At 41.6% G+C, this 15,556-nt stretch overlaps 1 protein-coding gene across 6 annotated transcripts in view; it reads left to right on the forward strand.

Moving 5' to 3' along the window:
• Positions 1–15,072, forward strand: part of PCNX1 (pecanex 1) — a 123,829-nt gene extending 108,757 nt beyond the window's left edge. For 5 of the 6 annotated variants that reach the window (XM_045823012.1, XM_045823013.1, XM_045823016.1 and 2 more), the window contains 9 exons: positions 1,370–1,600; positions 4,302–4,402; positions 5,126–5,276; positions 9,724–9,954; positions 10,780–11,054; positions 12,430–12,635; positions 13,124–13,566; positions 13,965–14,105; positions 14,304–15,072. In XM_045823012.1, coding sequence (XP_045678968.1) covers positions 1,370–1,600; positions 4,302–4,402; positions 5,126–5,276; positions 9,724–9,954; positions 10,780–11,054; positions 12,430–12,635; positions 13,124–13,566; positions 13,965–14,105; positions 14,304–14,444 — 1,920 coding nt within the window. In that variant the 3' untranslated portion in view covers positions 14,445–15,072. Of the gene's footprint in view, positions 1–1,369; positions 1,601–4,301; positions 4,403–5,125; positions 5,277–9,723; positions 9,955–10,779; positions 11,055–12,429; positions 12,685–13,123; positions 13,567–13,964; positions 14,106–14,303 lie in introns of those variants that run through there. The other variant, XM_045823018.1, reaches the window with a different exon arrangement.
• Positions 15,073–15,556: the final 484 nt, after the last annotated feature.

Genomic DNA, 15,556 nt, shown 5'->3' on the forward strand with positions numbered 1-15,556 from the left:
AAGGGAGAGGCACATGGGGAGGTCCCGAGATGCCATGGGGTGAGCTTCCAGGTGCCCTCTCCCAGTGCAGTTGTGCAGATGATGCCAGTTTCTCCCAGCAACAGAGGGTGGCAGTACTCACAGGGTGATGTCAGTCAGGGAGCCTCACCCGAGCCACAGGGCAGAGGGTTTTTATTGGAGCGGAATCACTTAGGCTTGGTTGGCCACCCACTTGGTTAGCCTGAGTCTCCAGCTCCTCTGGAGGTCACAGCTCTAGGCCTCCAGGTGAACAAAAACCCTATTGGAGGTTACCTCCCAGGAACCCAGAGCAAAGCCCAAACCTCTATTTGGGCAAAGTTAGTTCTTTACTGCACTGGTATTTTACTTTTGCTAAAGACTTCACAGAAATATAGCATGGCTGTGATTTGGGGCCTTCCAGACAAAGCTGATATTTTTTAAGATGAAAATGTGTGCTAAATTTTAATGGCCCATATGTGAAATTTCTATGTCTTATGTTGTTATCTACATATACCCCCTTATTTGTACTGACTGGGGTAAACCTTGAATCTTCTATTTAATATTTGATTAAACACAACCTCAGGAAGATAAGGAGATTGATTTTACAACATATTTCCTACGTGTGTTTGTGTGCATGGCATTTTGTCTCTGAATACGTATATTTCCATTGCTTTATAGAAATATGTGAGATATATTTCTGTAACTTGAGCTATGGTCACAGTATGATTTAATAGCTTTCTGAAAAATTTTTTCAAAATAAATGCACCACAATAAATGCTTTCCACCTCTCTTAAAAGATCCTAAATTCAAAAGCTCTAAAACCAATAGACTAGAATTATTATTTTTTAAATGAATTATTTTTGAAGTTGTCTTGCTGAATTTATGGTTGTGATTTTAAAAGTACTACATGTTTTCCATCCACGAAGTCCTGAATATTATTATTATAGCATTCTTAAAATGTACCTATTTTTCGGACCATAAGACGCACCTAGGTTTTAGAGGAGGAAAAAAGGAAAAAAATTTTGAAGCAAAAAATGTGGTAAAATATTTAATAACATAAGTAATGTAATATTTCACCAATGTAAATGTAAACAGAACTCAACAGTATTAATAACCATTATTCAAAAAAATACACAGAACACAGCATTTAATAAAGGGAACTGACTTTGGAAAAAAAACACATTATTCCTCCCAAATTGGGGAGGTACATCTTATAGTCCGAAAAATACTGTATATTTATACTGTTGAGCCAGAATAATATATTTTTGAGTTGTACTGTCATAATAAATACTTGGAGTGTACTTGCTGAGGATTGAAGTTAATTGAAATTGTGATTTAGCTTGAATTTTTTAAAAACTCTCTTCCTTGTCAGGGCATCATTTACTATGTCACAACCTCTTCAAAGCTGGAGGAGTGGCTGGCTAATGAGACAATGCAGGAGGGACTGCGCTTGTGCGCTGACCGAAATTACGTGGACGTGGACCCGACATTCAACCCGAACATTGACGAAGACTATGACCACCGGCTAGCAGGCATATCCAGAGAGAGTTTCTGTGTGATTTACCTCAACTGGATAGAGTACTGCTCTTCCCGAAGGGCAAAGGTAGAGTTTATTTCATTTATACCTCTTTGAACCTGTTTTTCTAAAGATGGAAAGGGTATCTCTGTTTGTTATTTTGAGGTCACTTTTTCCCAGCCTTTTTCTTTCTGACCTTCCTGGTTCCTGACGGCTGGGCCAGACCAGCCACCTCAGCCCGGTCAAGTTACAGGCAGTCGGCTGCCTTGTGCTTAAAACTGCGGTTCACGCTCTCGCCCTCCAATCAGCCCGCCCTCCCCCTGTGCATGCACGCACACACACGCACACAGATGGGGGCTACAGATTACATGGAGCACCTTCTTAAAGACTGCACTTTGGAGCACCCCCTACCCACACCACCACATGCCACATTTAAGGACAATTTCGTATCTTTGTCTCAAATTCGAAGTCTAAACCAGCGCAGTTTAATAGAATTTTCTGCAGTGATGGGAGGGTTCTCTGCTGATCCAGTATGGCAGTTACTAACCCACCACATGCGGCCATTATTAAATGCCAGAAATGTGGCCAGTATGACTAAAGAACTCAATTTTAAATTTTATTTAATTTAATTGACTTAAGTTTAGGACTAGTGGCTACTATATTGGACAGAGTTCATCTAGACTCCTTTCAGGTGTGAACATGGGTAAAATGAGCTAGGAACGTGTACAAATGCAGATTCTTAGGCCTCACCTGAGATTCTAATTCTGTGGGTCTAGGCTGGGGGTCCAGAATCTGTATCACCTTGGTGACTGTAATTCAGCTAATTTCCAATCCACGCTTCAGGATAACTTGTTGTATCCTATAACTAAAGCGAGTTATAGACCTTATCAACTACTGCTTTCCTTCTAGGTCTTGTGGCTCCCGTGGCTGTGTTATTACTCCCCTCCTTAGGCTCCATGTAACACACCACCCCACCAAGGCCTGTAGTTCCCAAAGCTGATTCCTACCACTGCTGCTGCTTTCCAAGCAGAAGTCTGGTGTGGTTGAGCCACCAGCACTGTAGGTACAGGACGACTCTGTGTCCCAGAGCATCGTGGGCCACCTTGACAACCAGCACCGTTCTCTCGGTCTGGGAAGTGCACACTGGCCGTCTTCACACGTAGCACCTGGTGTACAGGTTTCATCGGATTTGGACATTTTTCAGCCATAATTTTTTCCCAGTGCTTTTTTCTGTCTTCTCCCCTCTTTTGTGGACTCCAGTTGCATTTGCATTAGGCTTCCTGATGTCCTACAGCTCACCAGTGGTTTTTCAGTCTTTTCTGTCTCTGTTTTTAATTTTGCGTAGTCTCTATTGCTGTATTTTTAGATCATTATTTTTCTTCTACATTGTTTACTATGTCATTAATCTCATCCAGTGTATTTTTTAAATCTCAGACATTGTATTTTTTTGTATCTCTTGAAGTTCAACTTGTTTTTTTATAAATCTTTTATGTCTCTACTTAGCATGATGTCATTTTTCTATCTTTTGAACAGTTATCATAACTTTTTTAATGTTCTTTTTGACTAATCCTGACATTTGTGTCAATTCTGGGTCAGTTTTGATTGAGTGAGCAATTAATTGATTATTCTTTTATGGGTTATATTTTCCTGCTACTGTATATGCCTGGCAATTTTTGATTGTGTGCTGGACTTTATGAATTTTACTTTGATAGGTGCTGGATATTTTTGTATGCCTATAAATATTCTTGACTTTTGCTCTGTGACACAGCTAAATTCCTTGGGGACAGTTTGATCGTTTCAGAGCTTGCTTTTAAGCCTTCTTAGGAGGGACCAGTCTTTAGTTTAGAGCTGATTTTTCCCCATTACTAAGACAGTACTGTTCTGAGTTGTTAGGAGAGTAGATCTTTAAAGTTCTCATCATGAGGAAGAAAAATTTTGTAACTGTATGGCAATGGAATTTCTTTTGTAGAGTATTAGGATCTTAGCTAAACATCTCAAAGCACTTACACCTAGGGTTTTATTTTAGCATATCCAATCATTATGAAGTATTAGATTTTATTTAAAGATTCCAAAGAACCTCCTCATATACATCAATACTTCATTTAGTGTTTTATTGTTTCTTTTCATTGAAACTTTTATTTGAGGAGGTAGAAACTAGTTGAGTTCCTTAACCTTTCTGATTTGTTAAATAGATATATTCTGATTTGAGAAGTACTTATATGGCTTTCTAATCATTAATGTTCTTTGTTTTTCTTTTTTTAAGGTGTAATTGATATTCAACATTATTTCAGGTGTACATCATAATGATTGATATATGTATATATTGAGAAACGGTCACCACAATAAATCTAATTAACTACCATCATCATACCAGTTACAAAGTTTTTTTCCTTGTGATTAGCACTTTTTAAAAAAGATTTTATTTATTTATTTTTAGAGAGAGGGGAAGGGAGGAAGAAAGAGAGGGAGAGAAACATCAGTGTGTGGTTGCCTCTCATGTGCCACCCACTGGGGACCTGGCCCACAACCCAGGCTTGTGCCCTGACTGGGAATTGAGCGACCTTTCAGGTCGCAGGCTGGCACTCAGTCCACTGAGCCACACCAGCCAGGGCATGATGAGAACTTTAAGATCTACCCTCAACAACTTTTGAATGTGCAATGTGATATTACTGACTATAGTTACTACATTAAATTCCCATGACTGACTTGTTTTACAACTGGAATTTGTCACCTTTTGATCTCCTTCACCCTATTCTTTGTTTCTGTTGTTGTTGTTTGTTTTTTGAAGCCACTGGATGTGGACAAAGATTCTTCCCTGGTGACTCTGTGTTACGGACTGTGTGTCCTGGGACGAAGGGCCTTGGGGACGGCCTCGCACCATATGTCCAGGTAAAGGCATTTCTGTTGCCGGGAAGGGCTTGTGGGAAGCCGTGTGATCCAACTCGGAAGAATGTGGAATCGTTTCTCATGGAAGCATTTTATGCTAATTTATTGCAAAAATCTCTTCAGATGTGGTATTGTATAGATCTTTTTGCTGAACATAGTTGCGTTCTGTTAAGCAGTTAACAAAACTGGCTTTTAAAACTGACATATGTGGGCAACTACTGATAGTAAGAATCTAACAGATTTGAGGCATTTTAAAAAATAATCAGCCCATAACATTTGATTGGTCTCCTCTCAGTCTACACCTATTTTTCTAACAACTCACCTCTTTTTAAATTTTTCTGCATTTCCTTTTTGCCCAGAGAATTTACACTTTTATTGTAGTTGGGCATTTGATTTTGGAACTCTAAATATAAACTAGATTTCTGAATATACTCATCCAAAAGAATTAGAATTAAAAATACCACATCTTTTCTCTTGGGCCCTCAGTTTTGTGAACCTATGTCCTCTATCTGTTGTTATTTTCATGGACTCAGTGTTTCATAGCCATGGGTCCCAGGTCAGGAGGCCCCATCCCTTGTAATCCTGGTTTCAGGTGCTGACGTTAGTTCGTGGGTCTGTGCTCTTAAAATGCCACTCTCGTGATTGTGATGCACTGCCAGGTGTAAGAGTCGGTGTAATGAAAGACCCTTGTCAAAATATGTAAACTTCTATCTCCACTCTTAACAGTAATTTAGAGTCCTTCCTCTATGGATTGCATGCCCTGTTCAAGGGCGATTTTCGTATTTCTTCAATTCGAGATGAGTGGATCTTTGCCGACATGGAGTTACTGAGAAAAGTGGTGGTCCCTGGGATCCGGATGTCCATCAAACTTCATCAGGTAAGGAGAGGAAATTTCTCATTTATTGCTGTTATTTAATGGTGCTTCTTCACTTGACTTCCAAATTATATTAGAAAACTTTTGAGAAATATTCTGATTTGAAACAAAGGAAACATGATTCATGGCAAGATGCAGCACCTTAGAATCCTGAACCTGGGTCTCTGACAGTGAATTTGGATACTAATATTAGGGTGTGATCTGGGCATGAGCCTAAGCAGAAATTTACCCCAGCCCCGTAATGCTTGCTTTGACTGTATGTGACTGTAAGTCACACCTCTGCCATGAGCGAGTGTTAGATGCCGCTCGGTGTAGTGTGGCAGCGTCTCAGGAGTCCTGGAAGTGCTGCTGTTACTGAACTGTGAGTTTTGTTTAGCGTGTTACGTTGAGAAGTAGACGGTTGGGACAGAATTAATCTTAGTTTAATCCCTGTAGGGTTGAAAAATTAAAATGAGGCCCCAAAATGCATATTGCTCTTAATCTTTTTTAAAAAGATTTTATTTATTCATTTTTAGGAGAGGGGAAGGGAGAGAGAAAGAGAGAGAAACATGAGTGTGTGAGAGAAATAAAGACCGGTTGCCTCTCACATGCACCCCAAACGGGGACTAGACCCACAACCAGGAATCAAACTGATGACCTTTTGCTTTGCGGGATGATGTTCCACCATCTGAGCTTTACCAGTCAGGGTGCCGTGTATCATTTTTTTCCCAAAGGTTTTATTTATTTATTTTTAGAGAGAGGGGAAGGGAGGAAGAAAGAGAGGGAGAGAAACATCAATGTGTGGTTGCCTCCCATGCAGCCCCAGTGGGGTTGTGGCCCCCAACCCAGGCATGTGCCCTGACTGGAAATTGAACCAGTGATGCTTTGGTTCACAGCCCACACTCAGTCCACTGAGCTACACCAGCCAGGGCTGTATCATTTTAAGAATATATTTTTAAGTTAAGTAAAATAAGACCTCACTTAATGTTGTCAGTAGGTTCTGGAAACTGCAGCTTTAAACGAAACGCCATCTGATGAAACCAGTTTTTCTATAGGCTAATTATTATAAACACCTGTTAAGTTCCTACAGCCTATGTCTGGTCACAGAAACAGCCAGACTTCTAAATAAAGATCCAAAATACTTCTAAAGTTAAACATTGAAATAAATTTGAACTATACATGTGTTTAAGATAGATAAATAAAAACAAGTAAGGTAGTTATTTTCCAGCCCGATTATTCCAGCTCAGGGTTTCAGGTGCCCGGAGCTTTTCCCAGCAGCTCAGGGGTAAGGTGGGCACCCACCGGGGATGGGATGCCATTAAATCACAGCACCCACACCCACTCAGACTGGGACCATGTGGACATGCCAGTTGACCTCACATGCACAGCTTTGGGACATGGGAGGAAATGTCATGTCCCAAAACACGCAGACATGGGGAGAGCGTGCAGACTCTACACAGACTGTGGCCCTGGCCAGGAATTGACTTTTTTTGTGTTTTTTTCTCATCAACGTTACAACAAAACGACATCATTATTCGAGGACTTGCCGTACTGGCACTTGCTGCTCTAATAACTCCACCCAGCAGCAGTTACTGGGTCTGATGATGGAGACCACATGATAGGACTCACTAAAATGCAGCTGCTGTGCTCAAATCTGATTGAATCTGTTTTTCCCCAAATAAGAGGTGAATCGCTCTTCAAGTGATCTAAAATGTTAGAATGAAGTTAATGTCCCGTGTTGTCTAGGAGCATTTTTAATAAGGGATCTATTGAAGATTTCTGAAAGAATAGAATACCGTTTGGAGGATGATGGTGGAAATACTTACTTGGGATCAAACAATTGTTTGTCATCAGAGCAGCTTTACAGTTTCAAGACAAAACTCAGTAGATTTAAAATTTGTTTTCTTATATTGTTATTCTTTGTCTGGTAGCTCTCCTTTTGTTTTGTTATGTCCTAAGAAACATCTAAGCCTGTAAGGAAGTTTTAGGAGATTCTATTAGAGCCAAACTGATGGCAATGCTGGGAAGCAAGATTTCAAATGCTCCCTAAATGTTTTTGAAACTTCAGGCTTCTCGAAAGGTGCCGATGAAATATCTGCTGTGTAAGAAGTCATCTGTGGTACATGGCTGATTAACAGTTCCTGACAGACATCTTCGGTTAACCCTTAACATTATGGTAGATACATCATCTCCATCTGGCTGAGAGGAAGCTGGGGCACAAGGTCCAGAGCCTCTGATACCTTAGGTCTTCACCTCTAGTCTCCCTCTGGAAGTTCTCCTGCCTGTGGCTGCAGGTCCACTTCCTTCTGTGTGCCTTTGGCTGCGGCATCATTGCCTGTGACAGTGCAGTGCTCCTCTACCTTGTAGTCAGGCCCAGCCCGCCTGGTGCAGCATACTCTCACCATTAGCCATGACTGACACAACAGTGACAGACAGGAGCGTAAGGAGGTGGGATTGGGAACCTGGGAGCCATGGAGGGCTGGGGAGGGTCAGAAGGAGCAAGAGAGAATTCAGGTGCAACCTGGACAAGCTTTGTAATTCTGATAGGCCTTTGAGGAAGGAAGAGATTGACCTACAAAGTAACAAGCAACAGCCATTTATTGACCATCGCTTGGAGCCAGAAGTTAGAGTGTCCATGAGGGGACTCTTGAGCCAGGAAAAGATAAATGTGTGCATCAGAACTGCTCATCTACAAAAGTGAATGATAGGCTTAGGTATTAAAAGAAAGGGTTAGCACATACTTGTTATGTGACCCGGCGCTTTCACTCCTAGACATTACCCGAGAGAACGAAAGTGCATGTTCGTGCAAAGACTTAAACCCAAGTGTGCACAGCAGTTTTACTCATGTAGCCCCAAACTGAAAACAACTCAGATGCCCGTCAGTGGACGGACAGACAACTGACGGGATAGCCACACGGTGGAATGGTGCTCAGCACTGAAAAGGAACAAGCTACTGTTGGATGCCACAGCATGCATGATCTCAAACATTATGCAGGCAAGAGAAGTCAGACACATGAAGGGTGCATTGTATGATTTTATTTTGATAAAAGTGAAAATAGGCAAAGTTAATCTATGGAGACAGAGCAGATCAGTGGTTGCTTGGGATGTAGACACTGAATGCCAGAAGGCAGCAAGGAACTTTCGGGTGATGACAATGTTCTGTACCTCGACTGCAGCAGTGGTTACAGGGGTGTGCGTAGATGTCAAAGAGCACTTGACTACTCGTAGAGTGGCTGTCCTTTGTTGTATATACATTATACTTCAAACTTGACTTTCAAAAATGATTCTGTTCCTGGAGAGCTTAAAATATAGCTCATTACTGCTATACTACTTTTGTAAATTCCTCAGTCCAACCCTGTCCTCTAACCTTTACCGAAACAAATATGATTTCCAGTTTTATACATTTTCTTTGTTTTCCTCACTCAAGTTGGTTTTTCATATCTTTATATAGTCTTTTTTTCTGTTAAAGGGTATTTCTCTGTTATTAGTTATGGAAGGCTAAAACTATATAAGTGGTCTCTAAGACTGTGTTTTTTATTAACCAGGCACTTTCCTCATAAAGCCACATCTCTAGAATGATGCTAATAGACTGTGTTACCCTGCCTCTCATCTAGTTGAGGTATGGCTCAAAGCCATGAGCTTTGCAGACAGAGTAAGGGTCCTAGTCGTAGACAAGCTGGTGGAATCTTCCATGAAAAACCTCTTGGTTTTCATAACTGCTCATTAATTTAATAAATGGGTATTTAATATCTGTCTACCATATGCAAGATTCTGTGGCAGACAGCATAGTTGAAACAGAGGAGTATATGAAATGTATCTTCCATTCAGAAACCTGTAAATTAACAGAAGATTCGGGACATGTACCCAGCTAACCCTAACACAAATCTGAATTTCTGAAATGGTGTGTTACTAAGGAAACACAAATATTGCTTTGGCTGCCTTCATATTTACAATTGAGAGGTTGATAAATTTTCATATCCAGGTAAAGTAACGGACTTGTACTCAAGCCAGCTGAGGAGGAGTGTGCTCTCTATGAAGGGGAGCTGAGAGGGAGCAGGAAGGCAGCGTCCCCAAGGACGTACACCCAAGTCTGGAGGTGGGGCTACATGAGAATAATAAAAGTATTCACTGTGCACGTGAATAGTGTTTAATGGTAACATAAAGAATTCTCCAAGACACTATTTCATGTAATTCTTGAAACAACCTTGTCAAGTAGGTTAAGCAGATGTTACTGGCACTCACAAATATCAAAATGGAAGCTCAAAGAGTCTTAGCTACTTCCTAGATTTAGACGGTAATACCAGGACTTAAACACATTTTACAGTATTTTTCACATAGTTTACATCTAATAATAACATGCTTATTTGAAAGTTTCATTTAGTAACTGATTTAGTCATTATAGAAGTTTTTATCATCCTGGAAGTCATTCTTTGTTTCCTAAAAAAGATAAATTTTTTATTTCTGTGTACAGGATCATTTCACTTCTCCAGATGAGTACGATGACCCTACTGTGCTCTATGAAGCCATTGTGTCTCATGAAAAAAACCTCGTGATAGCTCATGAAGGGGACCCAGCATGGCGGAGCGCAGTGCTGGCCAACTCTCCCTCTCTGCTCGCCCTGCGGCATGTCATGGATGACGGCACCAATGAGTATAAGATCATCATGCTCAACAGACGCTACCTGAGCTTCAGGGTCATTAAAGTAAGTTTGTGAGGCATTAATTGGCAACTTATAATTTTATCCAGCCTTTTAAAAAGTAGTTGAAACTCTTATAGAAAAAAAGATAAGCATATACTACATTAGCATTTATTATTTATAAGCACTTAATTTTATTTGTCAGTAATTTAGCCTGTCCCCTGAAGTTTTCTAATATGCCATAAAGCCTTAACATTTCTGCTTATTTCTATTCTGGCAGTTTTTTAAATCTGTTTTATGTACTATTTGGGCAAATCTCAAACATCAGCTCTCTATTGCTAATATGATGCAATTCCTAAGTTGCAAAATTATACCATAGGTTGTACTGAATAGTGATTAGTAAATGATTCACATTAACATTTCCTTGGATTTTGTTTGTTTGTTTAGATAAACCTCTTAGGACTTTAATAGGCTTAATCCCTAAAATTTTGTTTTGATAGTTTATAGTGGTTATTTTTTCTCTCAACTTCATTTAATCAAGCCCCAAAGTCACAAACATTTCAACTCTAAATATTTGTTATCTCTAGTTTCTATGAAAAATATCTGTTACGAAATTCAATGCTTCACTAATTTGGAAAACTAAATGAACTACATTTTACTTGATATTTTTCCAAGACACAGCAGAAGAAATACTCCGTAGGTGCTTATTTTTAATAGCCTGCTAATGGCAGTAGAAAATTGGCTAACCTGTTCAAATGTGACCTATTTCTACTTGTTTCCTGTGTTTCACAGTTGATTGTCATAACGTCTTTTGTATCTCTCCCCTTTCTGTGTTTATGTGAATTTCATTCCTGCCCCCTTAACCTCATTCCGGTGTGCTCTGGTTTTCAGGTGAATAAGGAGTGTGTCCGTGGCCTTTGGGCAGGGCAGCAGCAGGAGCTGGTATTTCTGCGGAACCGCAACCCCGAGAGAGGCAGCATCCAGAATGCGAAGCAGGCTCTGAGAAACATGATAAACTCGTCTTGTGATCAGCCTATCGGCTACCCAATCTTTGTCTCACCACTGACGACTTCTTACTCTGACAGCCATGAACAGCTTAAAGAAATTCTTGGGGGACCTATCAGTTTGGGAAATATCAGAAACTTCATAGTGTCAACCTGGCACAGGTGAGCCATGGGTTTGCACATTTCAGCGGTGGTGTATCCTGACCCTCGAGCTAGGCCTTCTGTGTTAGCGTCACCTGGAAAGTTTTCAGAAAAAATACACATTCCATGGCACAAGATCAATCTATTGTATCTGAACTTTAGGAAGTAGAGTCTGAGCATTTTTATCTTCAAATTTTTATTAGATAAACCTAATGTACTACTCTGGTTAAGAGCCCCTGCTTTAGCATTTAATACAGTCTTGACTAACCCCTTTTGTTTAATTTTATTTGCAGCCTATTGCTGCTGTTAGAATGCATGGTCAGCAAACAAGACAAATTAGAAAAAAACATAAGAAACTTGTGCAGATTAATTACTTCTGTTTTATTCCATTCTGGCAGTAGGGGGAGTGCTCCACCCACATAGCAAATCCAGTTGTGCAGCGCAGAGGCTGCTGCCATTTTCACGGTCGAGTCATTGCTCAAACCTCAGATCTGTAGTGTGTCTTCGGGAATGGGCATCAGTCTTGCTCTGCATTTAGTCTAGTGAATTATGGTGTGTGGTGTAGGAACATCCTGATTTGGAGATAGGTGATCAAAAAATCGCAGCGTATTCTCGTCAGTTCCTTAAGAGTTGGTCAGATCCTTAAATCAGAGCTTAAGAAAAACAGGGATCTGAGATTAGAGCAATGAACTCTCAAATACGTGTTTTTAAATTCTGCTGGGAATACTCAGTATTCAAGAGTAAGGCTTCACCGTCTTAATGTCAGTCCCCACTCAGACAGGAGGAAGGACACAAAGCAGGGTAGTGTTCACAGAAGTTCTTTAGAAAACAGGCATTGCCGTGGAATTGCCTTGTTTGCCCAGGACTGAGGGCCAAATGAAGGACGCTGGATTTTCAGTGCAGAAACCAAGACAGTCGTGGGAGATGGGACAGTCAGTCCCCTCCCACATAAAAAAATAAATAAATGAAAGGAGGAGGCGTCACTGCAGCAGCTCCCTTCAGATGCACTGCGGCATAAATTAGTTTTAGTTTAAATAAATTGGGTTTTTGGGTGTTTCATACTTCAGAGGCGCTGAGTAGACACCAGCAAGAATTCTATTTCCAGCTGTGACCTTAATGGTACGACTGTGTCACGTGCAGTTCTTGATTAAGGTGCAGGAAAGGTGACAGATGGAGGGTGTAAAAGTGAAATGGAGGGGGAGTGTCGAGGCAGTGAGTGTAAGGGGAGGGCAGGAAAACACAACAGACTTTGTGTTCCTAACGCTGATGGCACCAGAGAGACTTTCCACGGTGAACATTAATACCACTAAGCATTCGGGACAGCTAAAAATGAATAAAATACCTTAATTTGAAGTGTTCTTGGGATAATGCTTCCTGCTCTGGTATTTGTTCCTAGGTTACGGAAAGGTTGTGGAGCTGGGTGTAACAGTGGTGGCAATATTGAAGATTCTGATACTGGAGGCGGAACTTCTTGCACCAGTAACAATGCAACAGTTGCCAATGATCCTCACAGCACAGTGTCCCCAGGTAGCACAGGAAACTCAGGCCAGGGGCCTGGAGCAGGACTCCACCCGCCCGTCACATCTTACCCTCCAGCACTCGGTAATGTGGAACAGAATTGTGCAAATACCTCTTGGTCATGAGGCTCAGGGTATGTGTGCAGAGGATGGCATGTTACCTGCTTGGAAGTAATATAAATTGAGTATTTTGTTTGATTCACAGTTGGAGATGATCATATATTTATATCAATCATTTTACACAAATAAATATATATATTATTCAAAATATTTATTTCAAAGTATCCATTTTAAAGGCTAATAATTAATATAATTATTTAACTTCTCTCCAACCCTTTTGACAAAGGACACAGAAAAACCTATTCAGTATCTGATAATTTATACGTAACCCCTTAATGTATATGAAAACTACACTGCAGTGTCACCATCTGTAGCTTGTCATTGGGATAGGTCGTAAGGATAATAATACTATAGTTTGAGAAATAGTCTTAGAAAGTTCTAGAATCTGTTAAAAAAAATACCCATGTTTGGATCATCCCACTTAGAATGGGTGCTGTGTTTCCGGTTCCCCAGGCACCAGCCACAGCTCCCACTCTGTGCAGTCAAGCCTGGTCAGACAGTCCCCGGCTCGGGCCTCAGTCGCCAGCCAGTCGTCTTACTGCTACAGCAGCCGGCACTCCTCCCTCCGGATGTCCACCACGGGGTTCGTGCCCTGTCGGCGCTCTTCCACCAGTCAGATATCGCTTCGAAACTTGCCGTCCTCCATCCAGTCCCGCCTGTCCATGGTGAACCAGATGGAGCCCTCCGGCCAGGGTGGCACAGCCTGCCTGCAGCACGGCCTGCCTTCCTCCAGCAGCTCCAGCCAAAGCATCCCAGCCTGCAAACACCACACCCTTGTGGGCTTTCTTGGGACAGACGGGGGTCAGAGCAGCACCTCCGATGCACCGCCAGGCAACACGTTAAGTCCTGCCAATAATTCACACGCCAAAAAGGGGGAGGTGATTTACAGAGTCCAAGTGAGTAAGCCCAGGCTGCTTCTTGCACTTTCCTACACATTTATTTTTATTTCTTTGTTGTGTAAAGGACTCTTGTGAAAACTCATATTACTTACTCTGAACACTAGAACATTTTTGAACGTTAAAAAAAAGCTTCTGCCGTGGATGAACGGAAACCAAGCAGTTTTGGTGCTGGTGTCTGGCCCCTGCTCTGCCGCTGTCCCGTGGCCGTTGCAGTGCGGTCTGCTCAGCAGGCGGAAGGGATTCGGGGGTGGGTCTTGAGGTTGTTTTTTATTCCATTATAGACAATGGAGAACTTGAGAGGCACAGAGTCCTGTGAAATTTGTTGGGGATGATATAATTTTTCATCTTCAAGAGAAAAATGAATTGGAAATGACCTAAATTTATTTACAATTTAGATTGTGGATCCCACTCAAATCCTGGATGGGATCAACCTGTCCAAAAGAAAAGAGCTGCAGTGGCCTGACGAGGGCATCCGGTTGAAAGCCGGGAGGAACAGCTGGAAGGACTGGAGTCCGCAGGAGGGAATGGAAGGCCATGTAAGTTGTCCTGTGACGTGCGTGGGGCACTGACGTTTTGTAGCTGATGGACTCGTATCCATGTTTTCAATGGCTTTATGTCCTCATGTATAATTACCTGATAGAACTGCTGCCTCTGATCTTAAGTAAAGGACAAGAGCTTGTTGAGTGTGTTCAAGGTCTCTGCCACTAACTCCTCGTTTTACTCTGAATCATTAGGTGATTCACCGATGGGTGCCTTGCAGCAGGGATCCGGGCACTAGATCCCACATCGACAAGACAGTGCTCCTGGTCCAGATCGACGATAAATACGTGACTGTGATTGAAACTGGGGTCCTAGAGCTTGGGGCCGAAGTGTGAGCCCATGCTTTATAACTACATTTCTTGTCCCTCTCAATTCCAAGACTTTGGAAAGAGAGGAGAGCGCAGAAGATGCTTGCAGGGGTCATTGAGATCCTGCGAAGGAGAGACTGGAACGCAGACTGGGCCCGGTCACGCACCTCTCCTTTGCCCTTCGCCCTGGCTCCTGTCACTGTCTTCGTCCCCAAATAAAGCTGAAATATTTTTTTTAAGTTAGCTGCCGAGAAAACATTTTGCATGAAGGATAAAGTTCTGTTAAAATACATCCTTTAAAAAAGTTTTTTCTTATGCATTGCCTATGCTTTAAATCAACAAACTTGATTTCTAACTATGATCTCATATTTTTCTAATTTCTTTGCCAAAAATAATTGCCATGTTTTGTCATAGAACACAAAATCCATTTACCTTGATTTTTAAAAACAGACCAGTGTAGAAACCTTCTGTTTGACATACAGCAGTTTGAAAGTTTAATGTACAGTGAAAGAGACTATGAACAGATTATCTTATTCCTTGAGCGCTAAAAATTTTAATGAAAAAAAACTGCACTAATTTTTTACAACAATGCACTAAAGTCTGAGAGTTCTCAGAACATTTATTTATATATAAAAATAAAATACCATTATTTAAATTGCCTTTGGGATTAGCCCCTTCCCTTTCCTCCTAAACACACACCACAGGAGCCACGCTGCCCGTTTCCGTCAGTGGTCCGCACTTCATGCCAGCATGGTGGATGCTTTCTTTACGATGGGCACTGAGTCTCGAGAGAGACGTAGCTTCATCATGGGTGTTTCCCGGAGCCGGCACCTGTGAGCCAGTCCCGTGGACACCGCCGCCAGGTCTGGTGTCCGCACCACAGTCGGGCTCTCGTGCGGTGAGCGCCCGGGCCCTCTGCCGCCCTCCACACGGGGCCAGCTCTGTGGGGGTTGGTCCTGGGAAGAAAATACCTGTGCTTTTCAAAGAAGAAGACGAACGTCCAGGAATTTATTTAAAGAAAGGATTGCTTGCCTTTTATTTTAAGAGTTCTTAGCTCTTGAAGTTACTCACGTGCAGTTCGGTTAATCAAGTAAAATTTTTTCAAACAAAATTATCCAAATGGTGCAGTTCTTACTGTT

This window comes from Phyllostomus hastatus, unplaced genomic scaffold, assembly GCF_019186645.2.
Source record: "Phyllostomus hastatus isolate PE091 unplaced genomic scaffold, TTU_PhHast_1.1 phas_scaffold_501, whole genome shotgun sequence".
NCBI lineage: Eukaryota > Metazoa > Chordata > Mammalia > Chiroptera > Phyllostomidae > Phyllostomus > Phyllostomus hastatus.